At 56.0% G+C, this 15134-nt stretch overlaps 1 protein-coding gene across 1 annotated transcript in view; it reads right to left on the bottom strand.

Annotated features, from left to right (window-relative positions):
* LOC139275617 (MAP7 domain-containing protein 2-like) overlaps window positions 1-15134 on the bottom strand; it is a 223728-nt gene that overhangs the window by 107750 nt on the left and 100844 nt on the right. Inside the window, exon 4 of the mRNA XM_070892789.1 lies at window positions 400-514. Coding sequence (XP_070748890.1) covers window positions 400-514 — 115 coding nt within the window. The remainder of the gene's footprint in view (window positions 1-399; window positions 515-15134) is intronic.

The following is a 15134-nucleotide window of genomic DNA, read 5'->3' as shown; positions in this document are numbered from 1 at the left end:
GAGGGAAGGGGGGGAGGGGGAGAGGGGGGGGAGGGGAGAGGGGGGGAGGGGAGGGGGAGGAAGAGAGGGGAGGGAGGGGAGGGAGGGGAGGGGGGAGGGGAGGGGGAGGAGGAAAGAGGGGGGGGGGGAGGGAGGGAAGAGGGGGGGGGGAGGGAGGAAAGAGGGGGGGGGGAAAAAGAGGGGAGGGGGAACGCACTAATTTATTTCTAATTTATAAAACCGAGTGGCTTGCCCTGCTTTCTGAAATCAACTGCTGCACAGATAAGAGAAAAATCTCAAGTTGTGTTGAAGCACCGAGGCTCTCTCCCTTGCTCCCTCCCCCTCGCTCTCGCTCTCTCGCACACACCCCCACTCGCAATGTTTCAGAAGCTGCAATGCAGTCTACGCCCTTTCACTCACCGTCTCTGGTTCCGGTCCCCGCCGTTGCCGCTCCTCCCCACGACCATCGCTTCTGCCGCTGCTCTAACTGCTGGTTACGTTCTAAGGTGCGACGCATCATGGCTTCGTGACGCTCCTGGCATTGCATGAAATAGACAACAACACTTCCAGAGTCAGTCAGCTCACAATGCACCTTTGCTGGCCGTGCACAGTACCACACATCCCCTTCTGTTCCCCCAAAATCAGAGCTCACTGCCGTTAGAAAATCATTATTCAAAGGTAACGCTCTATTTGCATTGAATCGGTAACGGCAGCGAGCCTAAGACAGACTTACACACACAAAAATGGTAAAGACGTACCATCAGAAAGCTCCGACAGACACACCATACCCTCGAGAAAGGCAGGCAAGCACAAGATGCTGAATTACTATTCAAATAGCACTCTGCATCACAATCTACACCTGCTCTCATAGGTCTGAATATCATTGGAGATTCTGACTTCATTTAACCCATGAATAATGCTCCACGAGCACTAACTGCAGGGCGACGGAGAGACATTCGTGCAGGGGATCAATCGCTAAATCACTGTGTTGGAGCCTGAGCATAAATGCTAGCCAAAAGCAGCCATACAGCGGACATCCATCCCCGGCTGTGGCACCGCAATGTCCTAGAATCCGGCTCATTCGGCGGGGGGAAAAGCTGCATTTTCCAATAAAGATATAACACAGGAAATACTCTGAAACATGTTCAGAAATCAACTTTTAAAGGTATAGAAATCTATTCATAATCTCACCAGATATCGCTTGTAGGTGAAGGGTTATCCCATACGGCAGTCACCTTGAACATTCGAAGATGATTTGTTTGAAGAGAAGTATGAATTTGTATTTCTACCCACAGCAGTTGGGTGTGTCCGGATGATGTGGCAATGCTGTGCTGCGAACACAGCGCGCTCATCTACTAAGATGCCAATTCACGCATTGACTGCCATCTCCTCTGTAACCACATCTGATGCGGCTCCCCAAACCAGCCTCGTCACCAATACTGAGAGAGTTTTCAGACACAGCTCCGTGAACAGCCCATTCCAAAATCCTCCGCCGCTTCTCAATCCCACAAGGCAGGCCACTGAGGGAAATGTAGACTGCAGAAGTTTCTATTCCCCACAGCATCAATTCCTTCAATGTGGTTTTGAGGGAGCGCGTTATATTACTGGACTAATAATCTAGAAGAGCGCGAATTCAAATCGCACCAGGGCAGTTTGAGAATGAGAATTCAGTTTGAAAGAAATTGGAAATAAAAAGCTGGTCTCAGTAAGTGTGACCATGAAGCTGTCGGATTGCCGTAAAAACCTATCTGGTTCACTAATGTCCTTTGGGGAAGGAAATCTGCCGCCCTTACCTATAGGTCTGGCCTATATGTGACTCCAGACACACAGCAATATGGTTGGCTCTTCCCTCTGAAATGGCTCAGCAAGTCACTCAGTTCAGGGCAAGTAGGGATGGGCAATAAATGCCAGCCTTGCCAGCGATGCCCACGTCCCGAGAATAAATTTATAAAAACGGACACGGAGTCACTGAGCACATCAGCTGCATTCAGCTAGCCATTGGGACTGCGATTTAAAAAAAAAACACTGATGTGTTACCCACGGCAGGTAAGGTGTGTCTGAGTGATGTGGCAATGCTACAGAATGTTCACGTATATTACCAGACCAATGATCCAGAAAGATTTATCCTTGGCCCCCTCCTATTTCTCATTTACATGTTGCCTCATGGTGACATCATCCAAAAACAGGGTGTCAGTTTCCACATGTACACTGACAACACCCAGCTCTACTGCACCACCACTTCTCTCAAGCCCCCCTCAGTCTCTAAATTGTCAGACTGTTTGTCTGATGCCCAGTTCTGGATGAACAGATGTTTTCTCCAATTGAATATTGGTTAGACCAAAGCCATTGTCTTCGGTCCCCACCACAAACTGCATTCCCTAGCCACCGACTCTATCCCTCTCCCTAGCATCTGTCTGAGGCTGAACCAGACTGTTCGCAACCTAGGTGTCATATTTGACTCTGAAATGAGCTTCCGACTATATATCCTCTCCATCACTAAAACCACCGATTTCCACCTCCGTAACATCACCTGTCCCCGCCCCTTGCCTCATCCCATCTGCTGCTAAAACCCTCATCCATGCCTTTGTTACCTCCAGACTCAACTATTCAATGCTCTCCTGTTGGGCCTCCCACATTGTACCCTCTATAAACATGAAGTCATCTACAAATCTGCTGCCCATTTCCTAACCATGCACCAAGTCCTGCTCACCCATCACCCCCTGTGCTCACTGACCCGTGTCCTAACCACGCAGCAAGTCCTGCTCACCCATCACCCCCGTGCTTGCTGACCGTGTCCTAACTCACACCAAGTCCCGCTCACCCATCACCCCTGTGCTCGCTGACCTACATTGGCTCCCGTTCCAGTAATGTCTCAATTTTAAACTTCTCATCCTTGTGTTCAATTCCCTCCATGGCCCTCGCCACTCCCCATCTCTGTAATCTCCCCCAGTCCTACAAACCCAGAGATGTTTGCGCTCCTCCAATTCTGGCCTGTTGAGCATCCCTGATTCTAATCGCTCCACCATTGGTGGCCATGCCTTCTGTTGCCTGGGCCCCAAGCTCTGGAACTCCCTCCCTAAACCTCTCCGCCTCTCTCTCCTCCCTTATGTTGCTCCTTGAAACCAACCTCTTTGGCCAAGCTTTTAGTCACCTGTCTGAATATCTCCTTATGTGGCTCGATGTCGATTTTTGCCTGATTATGCTCCTGTGAATCGCCTTGGGAGGTTTAACTCTGTTAAAGGTACTGTATAAATGTAAGTTGTTATAAGGATACTAGAATTTAAGAATGACATATCGACAAATACAGGCAAGACCTTTTACTATCTATCAATGGACTGTTGAACCTGCGCTGCGTGATTGGTGGTGTCAATGATTGGGTAAGCCATGAGTGTCGCTAAATGGTGCATGGTTCTACATTGGTGTTTAATGAATGGGGACAATCATTGTATTTTATTAAACAGAAGTTTTGTGAGTTATGTAAGCAATTACACACAGATTATAACTCAGAACCAGGCCATTCGACACAACCAGTACCGAGCAGTGTGCTGATCACATGTACCTGCCCTGTTCCCGTATCCCTTTATCCCCTGTCCTTCAACCACCACTAACTGTCGAGGGGCCTTAAAGGTAATGCATTGCACAGCCTCACAACCCAAGTGTCACCTTTCTGTACTGATCACTGCACCATGTTCATATGCTCGGATTGTCACCAAAACCCAGCTGGTTCATGCAGGATGTGGGCGTCACTGGCAAGGCTGGCATTTATTAGCCATCACCAGTTGTCCTGAGAGGGTGGTGGGACAACTTGACCCCCAGCCATTTGTGGGGGAGTGCGGATCCCACAATGCTGTTGGTTGGGAGGCAACCACATTGCTGTAGGATTGGAGCCACATACAGGCAGCTTTCCTTCCCTAAAGGCCATTAGTGAATCAGTTGGGTACTGATGACAATCTGACAGCTTCATGGTCACTTTTATTGATACTTACTTTTTGTTTCAGTGTCAGCTGTGGCTCAGTGGTAGCACTTTGGCCTCTGAGTCAGAAGGTTGTGGGTTCAAGTCCCAATTTAGGCTGATGCTCCATTGCAGACTTACATTTATATAGCTCCTTTCATGATCACCGGACATCTCAAATGAAATACTTTTGGGGGGTGGTGTAATGTGGGAAACGCGGCAGCCAACTTGCGCACAACAAACTCCCACAAACAGCAATGTGATAATTAACAAATAATTTGTTTTTTTGATATGTTGATTGAGGGGTAAATATTGGCCAGGACACCGGGCATAACTCTGCTGCTCTTCTTCCAAATAGTGCCATGGGATCTTTTACATCCATCTGAGAGGGCAGACAGGGCTTCAGTTTAACGTCTCATTCGAAAGATGGCACCTCCAACAGTGCAGCACTCCCTCAGCACTGCATTGGGAGTATCAGCCTAGATTTATGTGCTATAGTTCCTGGAATGGGACTTCAACCCATAACATTCTGACTCAAAGGCAAGTGTGCTGCCCACTGAGCCACAGCGAGTGGTGAAAATGTGAAACTCATTACCACAGGGAGTAGTTGAAGCAATTAGTAAAGATGCATTTAAGGGGAGGCTAGACACGCACATGAGGGAGAAGGGAACAGAGGATTATGCTGATAGAGTTAGACAAGCAAAGTGGGAGAAGGCACGTGTGCAGCATAAACACCATCGTGGACTTGTAGGTCCAGGCCGAATGGTCCGTTTCTGTGCTGCACATGCTATGTAATTCTGTGTAACAGAATCAGCTAGGCCTCTCCATCTCGCGAATCATGTTACAGATCATCCCTATTAAAAACACACTCCAGCAACTGACTTGGTTTGACTTAGCTCAAACACCATCTGCTCAAACCAACTGCACCAAACCTCATCTGGCAAATTGGTAGGTACAGCTTGTGATTTCGCCACCTGATAATCTCCCCGACTTTCACATGAGCTCTGTATAGGGTTGCCAACTCTAGTTGGAGGCATTCCTGGAGGACTGATCACAAGACATCTGACCACGCGATGTCTGACCACATGTCTCCCGGCCAATAATCTTTCACTATTTACCCACAAAAAGATCTCTGGGTTACATTCACCGCTTTACTGACTGCTCCTATCTCGCTCCCACTCACCGCTTTACTGACTGCTCCTCTCTCACTCCCACTCACCGCTTTACTGACTGCTCCTCTCTCACTCCCACTCACCCCTTTACTGACTGCTCCTCTCTCACTCACCCCTTTACTGACTGCTCCTCTCTCACTCCCACTCACCCCTTTACTGACTGCTCCTCTCTCACTCCCACTCACCGCTTTACTGACTGCTCCTCTCTCACTCCCACTCACCGCTTTACTGACTGCTCCTCTCTCACTCCCACTCACCGCTTTACTGACTGCTCCTCTCTCACTCACACTCACCGCTTTACTGACTGCTCCTCTCTCACTCCCACTCACCCCTTTACTGACTGCTCCTCTCTCACTCCCACTCACCCCTTTACTGATTGCTCCTCTCTCACTCCCACTCACCGCTTTACTGACTGCCCCTCCACCCATTGGCCCCCTCACCTCTTCAGCCCCAGTCCCCCATTGCACTTATCGTCCCATTCCCCAGTCCCCCTCTCTCTCTCCCAGTCCCCCTCACTCCCCCGTTCCCCAGTCTCCCTCTCTCTCCCCATTCCCCAGTCTCCCTCTCTCTCCCCCATTTCCCAGTCTCTCTCTCCATTCCCCAGTCTCCCTATCCCACCATTCCCCAGTCCCCCCCCTCTCCCCCATTCCCCCCTCTCTCCCCCATTCCCCAGTCCCCCTCTCTCCCTCCATTCCCCAGTCTCTCTCCCCCCCCATTCCCCAGTTCCCCCCTCTCTTCCCCCATTCCCCAGTCCCTCTCTCTCCCAATTCCCAAGTCTCCCTCTCTCCCCCATTCCCCAGTCTCCCTCTCCCCCATTCCCCAGTCTCCCTCTCTCCCCATTCCCCAGTCTCCCCCTCCCCCCCATTCCCCAGTCTCCCGTCTCCCTCTCTCCCCCCATTCCCCAGTCTCCCTTTATCCCCCCATTCTCCAAGCCCCCCTCCACCTATTCCCCAGTCTCCCTCTCTCCCCAATCTCCCTCTCTTCCCACCCCCATTCCCCAGTCTCCCTCTCTCCCCCATTCCCCAGTCCCCCCTCTCTTCCCCATTCCCCAGTCCCCAGTCTCCCTCTCCCCCATTCCCCAGTCTCCCTTCCCCCATTCCCTAGTCTCCCTCTCCCCTCATTCCCCAGTCACCCTCTTCCCCCATTCCACAGTCCCCCTCACCCCATTCCCCAGTCTACCTCTCTCCCCAGTCTCCCTCTCTTCCTCCCCCCCATTCCCCAGTCTCCCTCTCTTCCCCCCCCCATTGCCAAGTCTCCCTCTCTCCCCAGTCTCCCTCTCTTCCCCCCCCATTCCCCAGTCTCCCTCTCTCCCCAGTCTCCCTCTCTTCCTCCCCCCCCATTCCCCAGTCTTCCTCTCTCCCCAGTCTCCCTCTCTTCCCCCCCCATTCCCAAGTCTCCCTCTCTCCCCAGTCTCCCTCTCTTCCCCCCCCCTTTCCCCAGTCTCTCTCTCTCCCCCATTCCCCAGTCTCTCTCTCTCCCCCATTCCCCAGTCTCCCTCTCCCCCATTCCCCAGTCTCCCTCTCTCCACAGTCTCCCTCTCTTCCTCCCCCACCATTCCCCAGTCTCCCTCTCCCCCATTCCCCAGTCTCCCACTCCCCCCATTCCCCAGTCTCCCTCTCTACCCAGTCTTCCTCTCTCCCCCCCACCCCCATTTCCCAGTCGCCCTCTCTCCCCATTCCGCAGTCCCCCTCTCCCTCCATTCCCCAGTCTCCCTCTCTTCCCGATTCCTCAGTCTCCCCCCCCCACCATTCCCCAGTCTCCCTCTCTCCCCCCCCCCCCGCATTCCCCAGTCTTCCTCTCCCTCAATTCCCCAGTCTCTCCCTCTCCCCCCCATTCCACAGTCTCCCGCTCTCCCTATTCCCGTCTCCCTCTCTCCCTATTCCCCAGTCTCCCTCTCAACCCATTCCCCAGTCTCCCTCTCACCCCCATTCCCCAGTCTCCCTCTCTCCCCCCATTCTCCAGTCTCCCTCTCTCCCCCCATTCCCCAGTCTCCCTCTCTCCCTATTCCCCAGTCTCCCTCTCTCCCCAGTCTCCCTCTCACCCCCATTCCCCAGTCTCCCTCTCTCCCCCCATTCTCCAGTCTCCCTCTCTCCCCCCATTCCCCAGTCTCCCTCTCTCCCCCCATTCCCCAGTCTCCCTCTCTCCCCCCATTCCCCAGTCTCCCTCTCTCCCCCCATCCCCAGTTCCCCTCTCTCCCCCCATTCCCCAGTTCCCCTCTCTGCCCCCCATTCTCTTGTCCGCCCTCTCCCCAATCTCCCTCTCCCCCCATTCCCCAGTCCCCCCTCTCTCCCTCATTCCGCAGTCTCCCTCTCCCCCCATTCCCCAGTCCCCCCTCTCTCCCCCATTCCCCCTCTTGCCCCCATTCCACAGTCTCCCTCTCTTCCCCATTCCCCAGACTCCCTCTCCGCCCATTCCCTAGTCCCCCTCTCCCCCATTCCCCCTCTCTCCCCATTTCCCAGTTTCCCTCTCTTCCCCTTTCCTCAGTCTCTCTCTCCCCCATTCCCCAGTCTCCCTCTCCCCCCATTCCACAGTCTCCCTCTCTCCCCCATTCCCCAGTCTCCCTCTCTCCTCCATTTCCCAGTCTCCCTCTCTCCCCTATTCTCCACTCTCTCTCTCCCCCTTTCCCCGGTCTCCCTCTCTCCCCCCTCATTCCCCAGTTCTCCTTCTCCCCCCATTCCCCAGTCTCCCTCTCCCCCCATTCCCCAGTCTCCCTCTCCCCCCATTCCCCAGTCTCTCTCTCCCCCATTCCCCAGTCTCCCTCCCATCCCATTCCTAACTCTCTCTCTCTCCTCCATTCCCCAGTGTCCCCATCTCTCCCCCATTCCCCCCTCTCTCTCTCTCTCTCTCGCTCCCCCATTCCCCAGTCTCCCTCTCCCCCATTCCCCAGTCTCCCTCTCACCCCATCCCCCAGTCTCCCTTTCCCCCCATTCCCCAGTCTCCCTTTCCCCCCATTCCCCAGTCTCCCTCTCACCTCCATTCCCCAGTCTCCCTTTCCCCCCATTCCCCAGTCCCTCTCTCTCCCCTATTCCCCAGTCCCTCTCTCTCCCCTATTCCCCAGTCTCCCTCCCTTCCCCCATTCCCCCCTCTCTCCCCCATTCCCCAGTCTCCCTCTCTCCCCCATTCCCCAGTCTCCCTCTCTCCCCCATTCCCCAGTCTTCCCCTCTCTCCCCCCATTCCCCAGTCTCCCTCTCTCTCCCCCATTCCCCAGTCTCCCTCTCTCTCCCCCATTCCCCAGTCTCCCTCTCTCTCAACCCATTCCCCAGTCTCCCTCTCACCCCCATTCCCCAGTCTCCCTCTCTCCCCCCATTCTCCAGTCTCCCTCTCTCCCCCCATTCCCCAGTCTCCCTCTCTCCCCCATTCCCCCTCTCACCCCCATTCCCCAGTCTCCCTCTCTCCCCCCATTCTCCAGTCTCCCTCTCTCCCCCCATTCCCCAGTCTCCCTCTCTCCCCCATTCCCCAGTCTCCCTCTCTTCCCCATTCCCCAGTCTCCCTCTCTTCCCCCATTCCCCCTCTCTCCCCCCATTCCCCAGTTCCCCTCTCTCCCCCCATTCCCCAGTTCCCCTCTCTGCCCCCATTCTCTTTCCCCCCTCTCCCCAATCTCCCTCTCCCCCCATTCCCCAGTCCCCCCTCTCTCCCCCATTCCCCCTCTTGCCCCCATTCCCCAGTCTCCCTCTCTTCCCCATTCCCCAGACTCCCTCTCCCCATTCCCCAGTCTCCCTCTCTCCCCATTCCTCAGTCTCCCTCTCCCCCCATTCCCCAGTCACCCCTCTCCCCCATTCCCCCTCTCTCCCCATTCCCCAGTCTCCCTCTCTTCCCCTTTCCCCAGTCTCTCTCTCCCCCATTCCCCAGTCTCCTTCTCCCCCCATTCCACAGTCTCCCTCTCTCCCCCATTCCCCAGTCTCCCTCTCTCCTCCATTTCCCAGTCTCCCTCTCTCCCCTATTCTCCACTCTCTCTCTCTCCCTTTCCCCGGTCTCCCTCTCTCCCCCCCCATTCCCCAGTTCTCCCTCTCCCCCCATTCCCCAGTCTCCCTCTCCCCCCATTCCCCAGTCTCCCTCTCCCCCCATTCCCCAGTCTCCCTCTCCTCCCATTCCCCAGTCTCTCTCTCCCCCATTCCCCGGTCTCCCTCCCATCCCATTCCTAACTCTCTCTCTCTCCTCCATTACCCAGTGTCCCCATCTCTCCCCCATTCCCCCCTCTCTCTCTCTCTCTCTCTCGCTCCCCCATTCCATAGTCTCCCTCTCCCCCATTCCCCAGTCTCCCTCTCACCCCATCCCCCAGTCTCCCTTTCCCCCCATTTCCCAGTCTCCCTTTCCCCCCATTCCCCAGTCTCCCTCTCACCTCCATTCCCCAGTCCCTCTCTCTCCCCTATTCCCCAGTCCCTCTCTCTCCCCTATTCCCCAGTCTCCCTCCCTTCCCCCATTCCCCCTCTCTCTCCCCCATTCCCCAGTCTCCCTCTCTCCCCCATTCCCCCCTCTCTCCCCCCATTCCCCAGTCTCCCTCTCTCCCCCATTCCCCAGTCTTCCCCTCTCTCCCCCCATTCCCCAGTCTCTCTCTCTCTCCCCCATTCCCCAGTCTTCCTCTCTCTCCCCCATTCCCCAGTCTCCCTCTCTCCCCCAATCCCCAGTCTCTCTCTCCCCCATTCCCCAGTCTCCCTCCCATCCCATTCCTAACTCTCTCTCTCTCTCTCCCCCATTCCCCAGTGTCCCCGTCTCTCCCCCATTCCCCACTCTCTCTCTCCCCCATTCCCCAGTCTCCCTCTCCCCCATTCCCCAGTTTCTCCCTCCCCCCCATTCCCCAGTCTCCCTCTCATCCCCATTCCCCAGTCTCCCTTTCCCCCCATTCCCCAGTCCTCCCCTCCCACCATTCCCCAGTCTCCCGTCTCCCTCTCTCCCCCCATTCCCCAGTCTCCCTCTCTCCCCCATTCCCCAGTCCCCCCTCTCTTCCCCATTCCCCAGTCTCCCTCTCCCCCATTCCCCAGTCTCCCTTCCCCCATTCCCTAGTTTCCCTCTCCCCTCATTCCCCAGTCACCCTCTTCCCCCATTCCACAGTCCCCCTCCCCCCATTCCCCAGTCTACCTCTCTCCCCAGTCTCCCTCTCTTCCTCCCCCCCATTCCCCAGTCTCCCTCTCTTCCCCCCCCCATTGCCAAGTCTCCCTCTCTCCCCAGTCTCCCTCTCTTCCCCCCCCCCCATTCCCCAGTCTCCCTCTCTCCCCAGTCTCCCTCTCTTCCTCCCCCCCATTCCCCAGTCTCCCTCTCTCCCCAGTCTCCCTCTCTTCCCCCCCCATTCCCAAGTCTCCCTCTCTCCCCAGTCTCCCTCTCTTCCCCCCCTTTCCTCAGTCTCTCTCTCTCCCCCATTCCCCAGTCTCTCTCTCTCCCCCATTCCCCAGTCTCCCTCTCCCCCATTCCCCCTCTCTCCCGCCCCCCATTCCCCAGTCTTCCTCTCTCCCCATTCCCCAGTCTCCCTCTCCCCCATTCCCCAGTCTCCCTCTCCCCCAATTCCCCAGTCTCCCTCTCTCCCCAGTCTTCCTCTCTCACCCCCACCCCCATTTCCCATTCGCCCTCTCTCCCCATTCCGCAGTCCCCCTCTCCCTCCATTCCCTAGTCTCCCTCTCTTCCCGATTCCTCAGTCTCCCCCCCCCCCATTCCCCAGTCTCCCTCTCTCCCCCCCCCCCGCATTCCCCAGTCTTCCTCTCCCTCAATTCCCCAGTCTCTCCCTCTCCCCCCCATTCCACAGTCTCCCGCTCTCCCTATTCCCGTCTCCCTCTCTCCCCCATTTCCCAGTCTCCCTCTCTCCCCCATTCCCCAGTCTCCCTCTCTCCCTCCAGTTCCCCTCTCTTCCCCCATTCCCCAGTTCCCCTCTCTTCCCCCATTCCCCAGTTCCCCTCTCTCCCCCATTCCCCTCTCTGCCCCCCATTCCCCAGTCTCCCTCTCTTATCCCCATTCCCCAGTCTCCCTCTCCCTCAATTCCCCAGTCTCTCCCTCTCCCCCCCCATTCCCCAGTCTCCCTCTCCCTCAATTCCCCAGTCTCTCCCTCTCCCCCCCATTCCACAGTCTCCCGCTCTCCCCCCATTCCCCAGTCTCCCTCTCTCCCTATTCCCCAGTCTCCCTCTCTCCCCCATTCCCCAGTCTCCCTCTCTCCCCCATTCCCTAGTCTCCCTCTCTCCCCCCATTCTCCAGTCTCCCTCTCTCCCCCCATTCCCCAGTCTCCCTCTCTCCCCCATTCCCCAGTCTCCCTCCCTCCCCCCATTCCCCAGTCTCCCTCTCTCCCTCCATTCCCCAGTCTCCCTCTTTGCCCCCATTCCCCAGTCTCCCTCTCTCCCCCCATTGCCCAGTTCCCCTCTCTCCCCCCATTCCCCAGTTCCCCTCTCTGCCCCCCATTCTCTTGTCCCACCTCTCCCCCCATTCCCCAATCTCCCTCTCCCCCCATTCCCCCTCTTGCCCCCATTCCCCAGTCTCCCTCTCTTCCCCTTTCCCCAGTCTCTCTCTCCCCCATTCCCCAGTCTCCCTCTCCCCCCATTCCACAGTCTCCCTCTCTCCCCCATTCCCCAGTCTCCCTCTCCCCCCCCCCAATTCCCCAGTTCTCCCTCTCCCCCCATTTCCCAGTCTCTCTCTCCCCCATTCCCCAGTCTCCCTCCCATCCCATTCCTAACTCTCTCTCTCTCTCTCCTCCATTCCCCAGTGTCCCCATCTCTCCCCAATTCCCCTCTCTCTCTCTCGCTCCCCCATTCCCCAGTCTCCCTCTCCTCCATTCCCCAGTCTCCCTCTCACCCCATCCCCCAGTCTCCCTTTCCCCCCATTCCCCAGTCTCCCTTTCCCCCCATTCCCCAGTCTCCCTCTCACCTCCATTCCCCAGTCTCCTTTCCCCCCATTCCCCAGTCCCTCTCTCTCCCCTATTCCCCAGTCTCCCTCCCTTCCCCCATTCCCCCCCTCTCTCCCCCATTCCCCAGTCTCCCTCTCTCCCCCATTCCCCCCTCTCTCCCCCCATTCCCCAGTCTCCCTCTCTCCCCCATTCCCCAGTCTTCCCTCTCTCTCCCCCATTCCCCAGTCTCCCTCTCTCTCCCCCATTCCCCAGTCTCCCTCTCTCTCCCCCATTCCCCCTCTCTCTCCCCCATTCCCCAGTCTCCCTCCCATCCCATTCCTAACTCTCTCTCTCTCTCTCCCCCATTCCCCAGTGTCCCCGTCTCTCCCCCATTCCCCACTCTCTCTCTCTCTCCCCCATTCCCCAGTCTCCCTCTCCCCCATTCCCCAGTTCCCCCTCCCCCCCCCATTCCCCAGTCTCCCTCTCATCCCCATTCCCCAGTCTCCCTTTCCCCCCATTCCCCAGTCTCCCTTTCCCCCCATTCCCCAGTCTCCATTTCCCCCATTCCCCAGTCTCCCTCTCACCTCCATTCCCCAGTCTCACTTTCCCCCCATTCCCCAGTCTCCCTTTCCCCCATTCCCCAGTCTCCCTTTCCCCCCATTCCCCAGTTTCTCCCTCTCCCCCCATTCCTCAGTCTCCCTCTCACCCCCATTCCCCAGTCTCCCTTTCCCCCCATTCCCCAGTCTCCCTTTCCCCCATTCCCCAGTCTCCCTTTCCCCCCATTCCCCAGTCTCCCTTTCCCCCCATTCCCCAGTCTCCATTTCCCCCCATTCCCCAGTCTCCCTTTCCCCCATTCCCCAGGCTCCCTTTCCCCCCATTCCCCAGTCTCCCTTTCCCCCCATTCCCCAGTCTCCCTTCCCCCCATTCCCCAGTCTCCCTTTCCCCTCATTCCCCAGTCCCTCTTTCTCCCCCATTCCCCAGTCTCCCTCCTTTCCCCCATTCCCCCCTCTCTCCCCCCATTCCCCAGTCTCCCTCTCTCCCCCATTCCCCAGTCTTCCCCTCTCTCTCCCCCATTCCCCAGTCTTCCCCTCTCTCTCCCCATTCCACAGTCCACCCTCTCTCCCCCATTCCCCCCCTCTCCCCCATTCCAGTCTCCCATCTCTCCCCCATTGCACAGTCCCCCCTCTCTCCCCCATTCCCCCCCTCTCTCCCCAATTCCCCCCTCTCTCCCCCCATTCCCCAGTCTCCCTCTCTCCCCCATTCCCCAGTCTTCCCCTCTCTCTCCCCATTCCAGTCCCCCCTCTCTCCCCCATTCCCCAGTCCCCCCCTCTCTCCCCCATTCCACAGTCCCCCCTCTCTCCCCCATTACCCCCCTCTCTCCCCCATTTCCCAGTCCCCCCCCTCTCCCCAGTCTCCCTCTCCCCCCCCCCAATTCCCCAGTCTCCCTCTCTCTTCCCGATCATGGCCAAGCCCCCCCTCCCCCCCCCCCCCACCACCAGCCGCCCTACAGTCGCTGAGCCGTGCTGCTTGAGGAAGTATTGGGGTGAACTATGCCGCAGTCCTTGCCCCTCCAATCTACAGCAGCTTCGCTGAGTGTTGTACCTGCTCTGGGCTCGTGTACTGGACACACCCAGACTGCAGCTCCCTCCCATACTTACCTCCAGCAATAGCGTGGGTGGGAACAACAACTTGTATTTATATTGTGCCTTTAACATAGTGAAACGTCCCAAGGCGTTACACAGGAGTATTGTACGCTAAATATTTGACATCCAGCCGAATAAGTAGAAATTAGTGCAGGTGAGGTAGGTTTTAAGGAGCACCTTGAAGGAGGAAAGAGAGGTAGCGAGGCAGAGAGGTTTAGGGAGGGAGTTCCAGAGCTTGGATCCCAGGCAACAGAAGGCACGGCCATCAATGGTGGAGCGATTATAATCAGGAATGTTCAGGAAGGCAGAATTAGAGGAGCGCAGACATCTCGGAGGGCTGTGAGGCTGGAGGAGATTACAGAGATAGGGAGGGGGCGAGGGCCATGGATGGATTTGAAAATAAGGATGAGAAGTTTGAAATTGAGGCGTTGCTTAACCGGGAGCCAATGTAGGTCAGCGAGCACAGGGGTGATGGGTGAGCGGGACTTGGTGCGAGTTAGGACATGGGCTGCCGAGTTTTGTATGGTCTGTTTGTACGAGCTCCCATTACTATCAATGAGAATATCCCCCAAAACATAGAAACACAACACAATAAATTACAAAAACCCTCACAATTTGAAAATTAATAGAAATTGAATTTAAGTAAATGTTTTAGAAAAAAAAAATATTTTTTTGACATTTTTTTAAATATGTTTTAATAGGGTTAAAAATAAACTGATGGACAGGGTTTTTAATATAAAAATGAGTGATAAAATTTAATTTTTCTATGTTTTAAAACTTGCGCTGGTAAAAGTAAGCTATACGCCACCAGGTGTAAGAGTTTGAAGGACATTCACTGGGCAGGAGTTGAGCAAATAGCCCAAATCTCCGCCCGCGTAGGCCCTTCTCCCACGGATCGCTGTGATCTGTCAAAAGACATCGCTAAAGCCGGTTCTCGGCGCGTGCAAATGGCGCGGCGATAACCGGAACTACCGGGGTCTCTTCGGGCGCGAGCGCACATCATACACACCCGGAGAGGCCGCAGTTTACGGGCCAATATTTTAGGAGCCTCCTGTGGAGCTCACCTTGGAGCCAGGCTTGACCAAGTGATCAGCTTCTAGTCACAATTTGGGTTTCTCCTAGCACTGTGTTGCCAGGTGTGGGTAACATCATGATCGATCTGGGTCCCAGTGCCGTGGAATCTAACCCAGTTACAACACTCTCGGCACCTGCAGATCTTTCAAATTCACTAAAAGCTAGTGGAGAGGAACATTTATCTCAAAGGGGTTGGGATACAAAGGGGAGCAAGTGATGCTTCAGTTATACAGAGCTCGGGTCAGACCCCATGTGGACACTGTGTTCAGTTCAGGGCATCACCCCTCAGAAAGGATATATCGGTCTTGCAGAGGGAGCATCACCAGAATGATACCGGGGCTAAAAGGGTTCAATTATAAAAACAGGTTGCACAGACTGGTCTTGTATTCCCTTAAGGACAGAAGATTAAGGAATCTAATCAAAGTGTTTAAGATGATTAAAGGATTTTATAGGGTAGAAAGAGACTATTTCCTCTGGTGGGGGGAGTCCAGAACAAGGGAACGTAACCCGCTTGT

The sequence above is a fragment of the Pristiophorus japonicus genome, chromosome 11, assembly GCF_044704955.1.
Source record: "Pristiophorus japonicus isolate sPriJap1 chromosome 11, sPriJap1.hap1, whole genome shotgun sequence".
NCBI classification, from domain to species: Eukaryota; Metazoa; Chordata; class Chondrichthyes; family Pristiophoridae; genus Pristiophorus; species Pristiophorus japonicus.
Note: the sequence above shows the minus strand (reverse complement) of the source record. Positions and strands in the feature narration are given on the sequence as shown.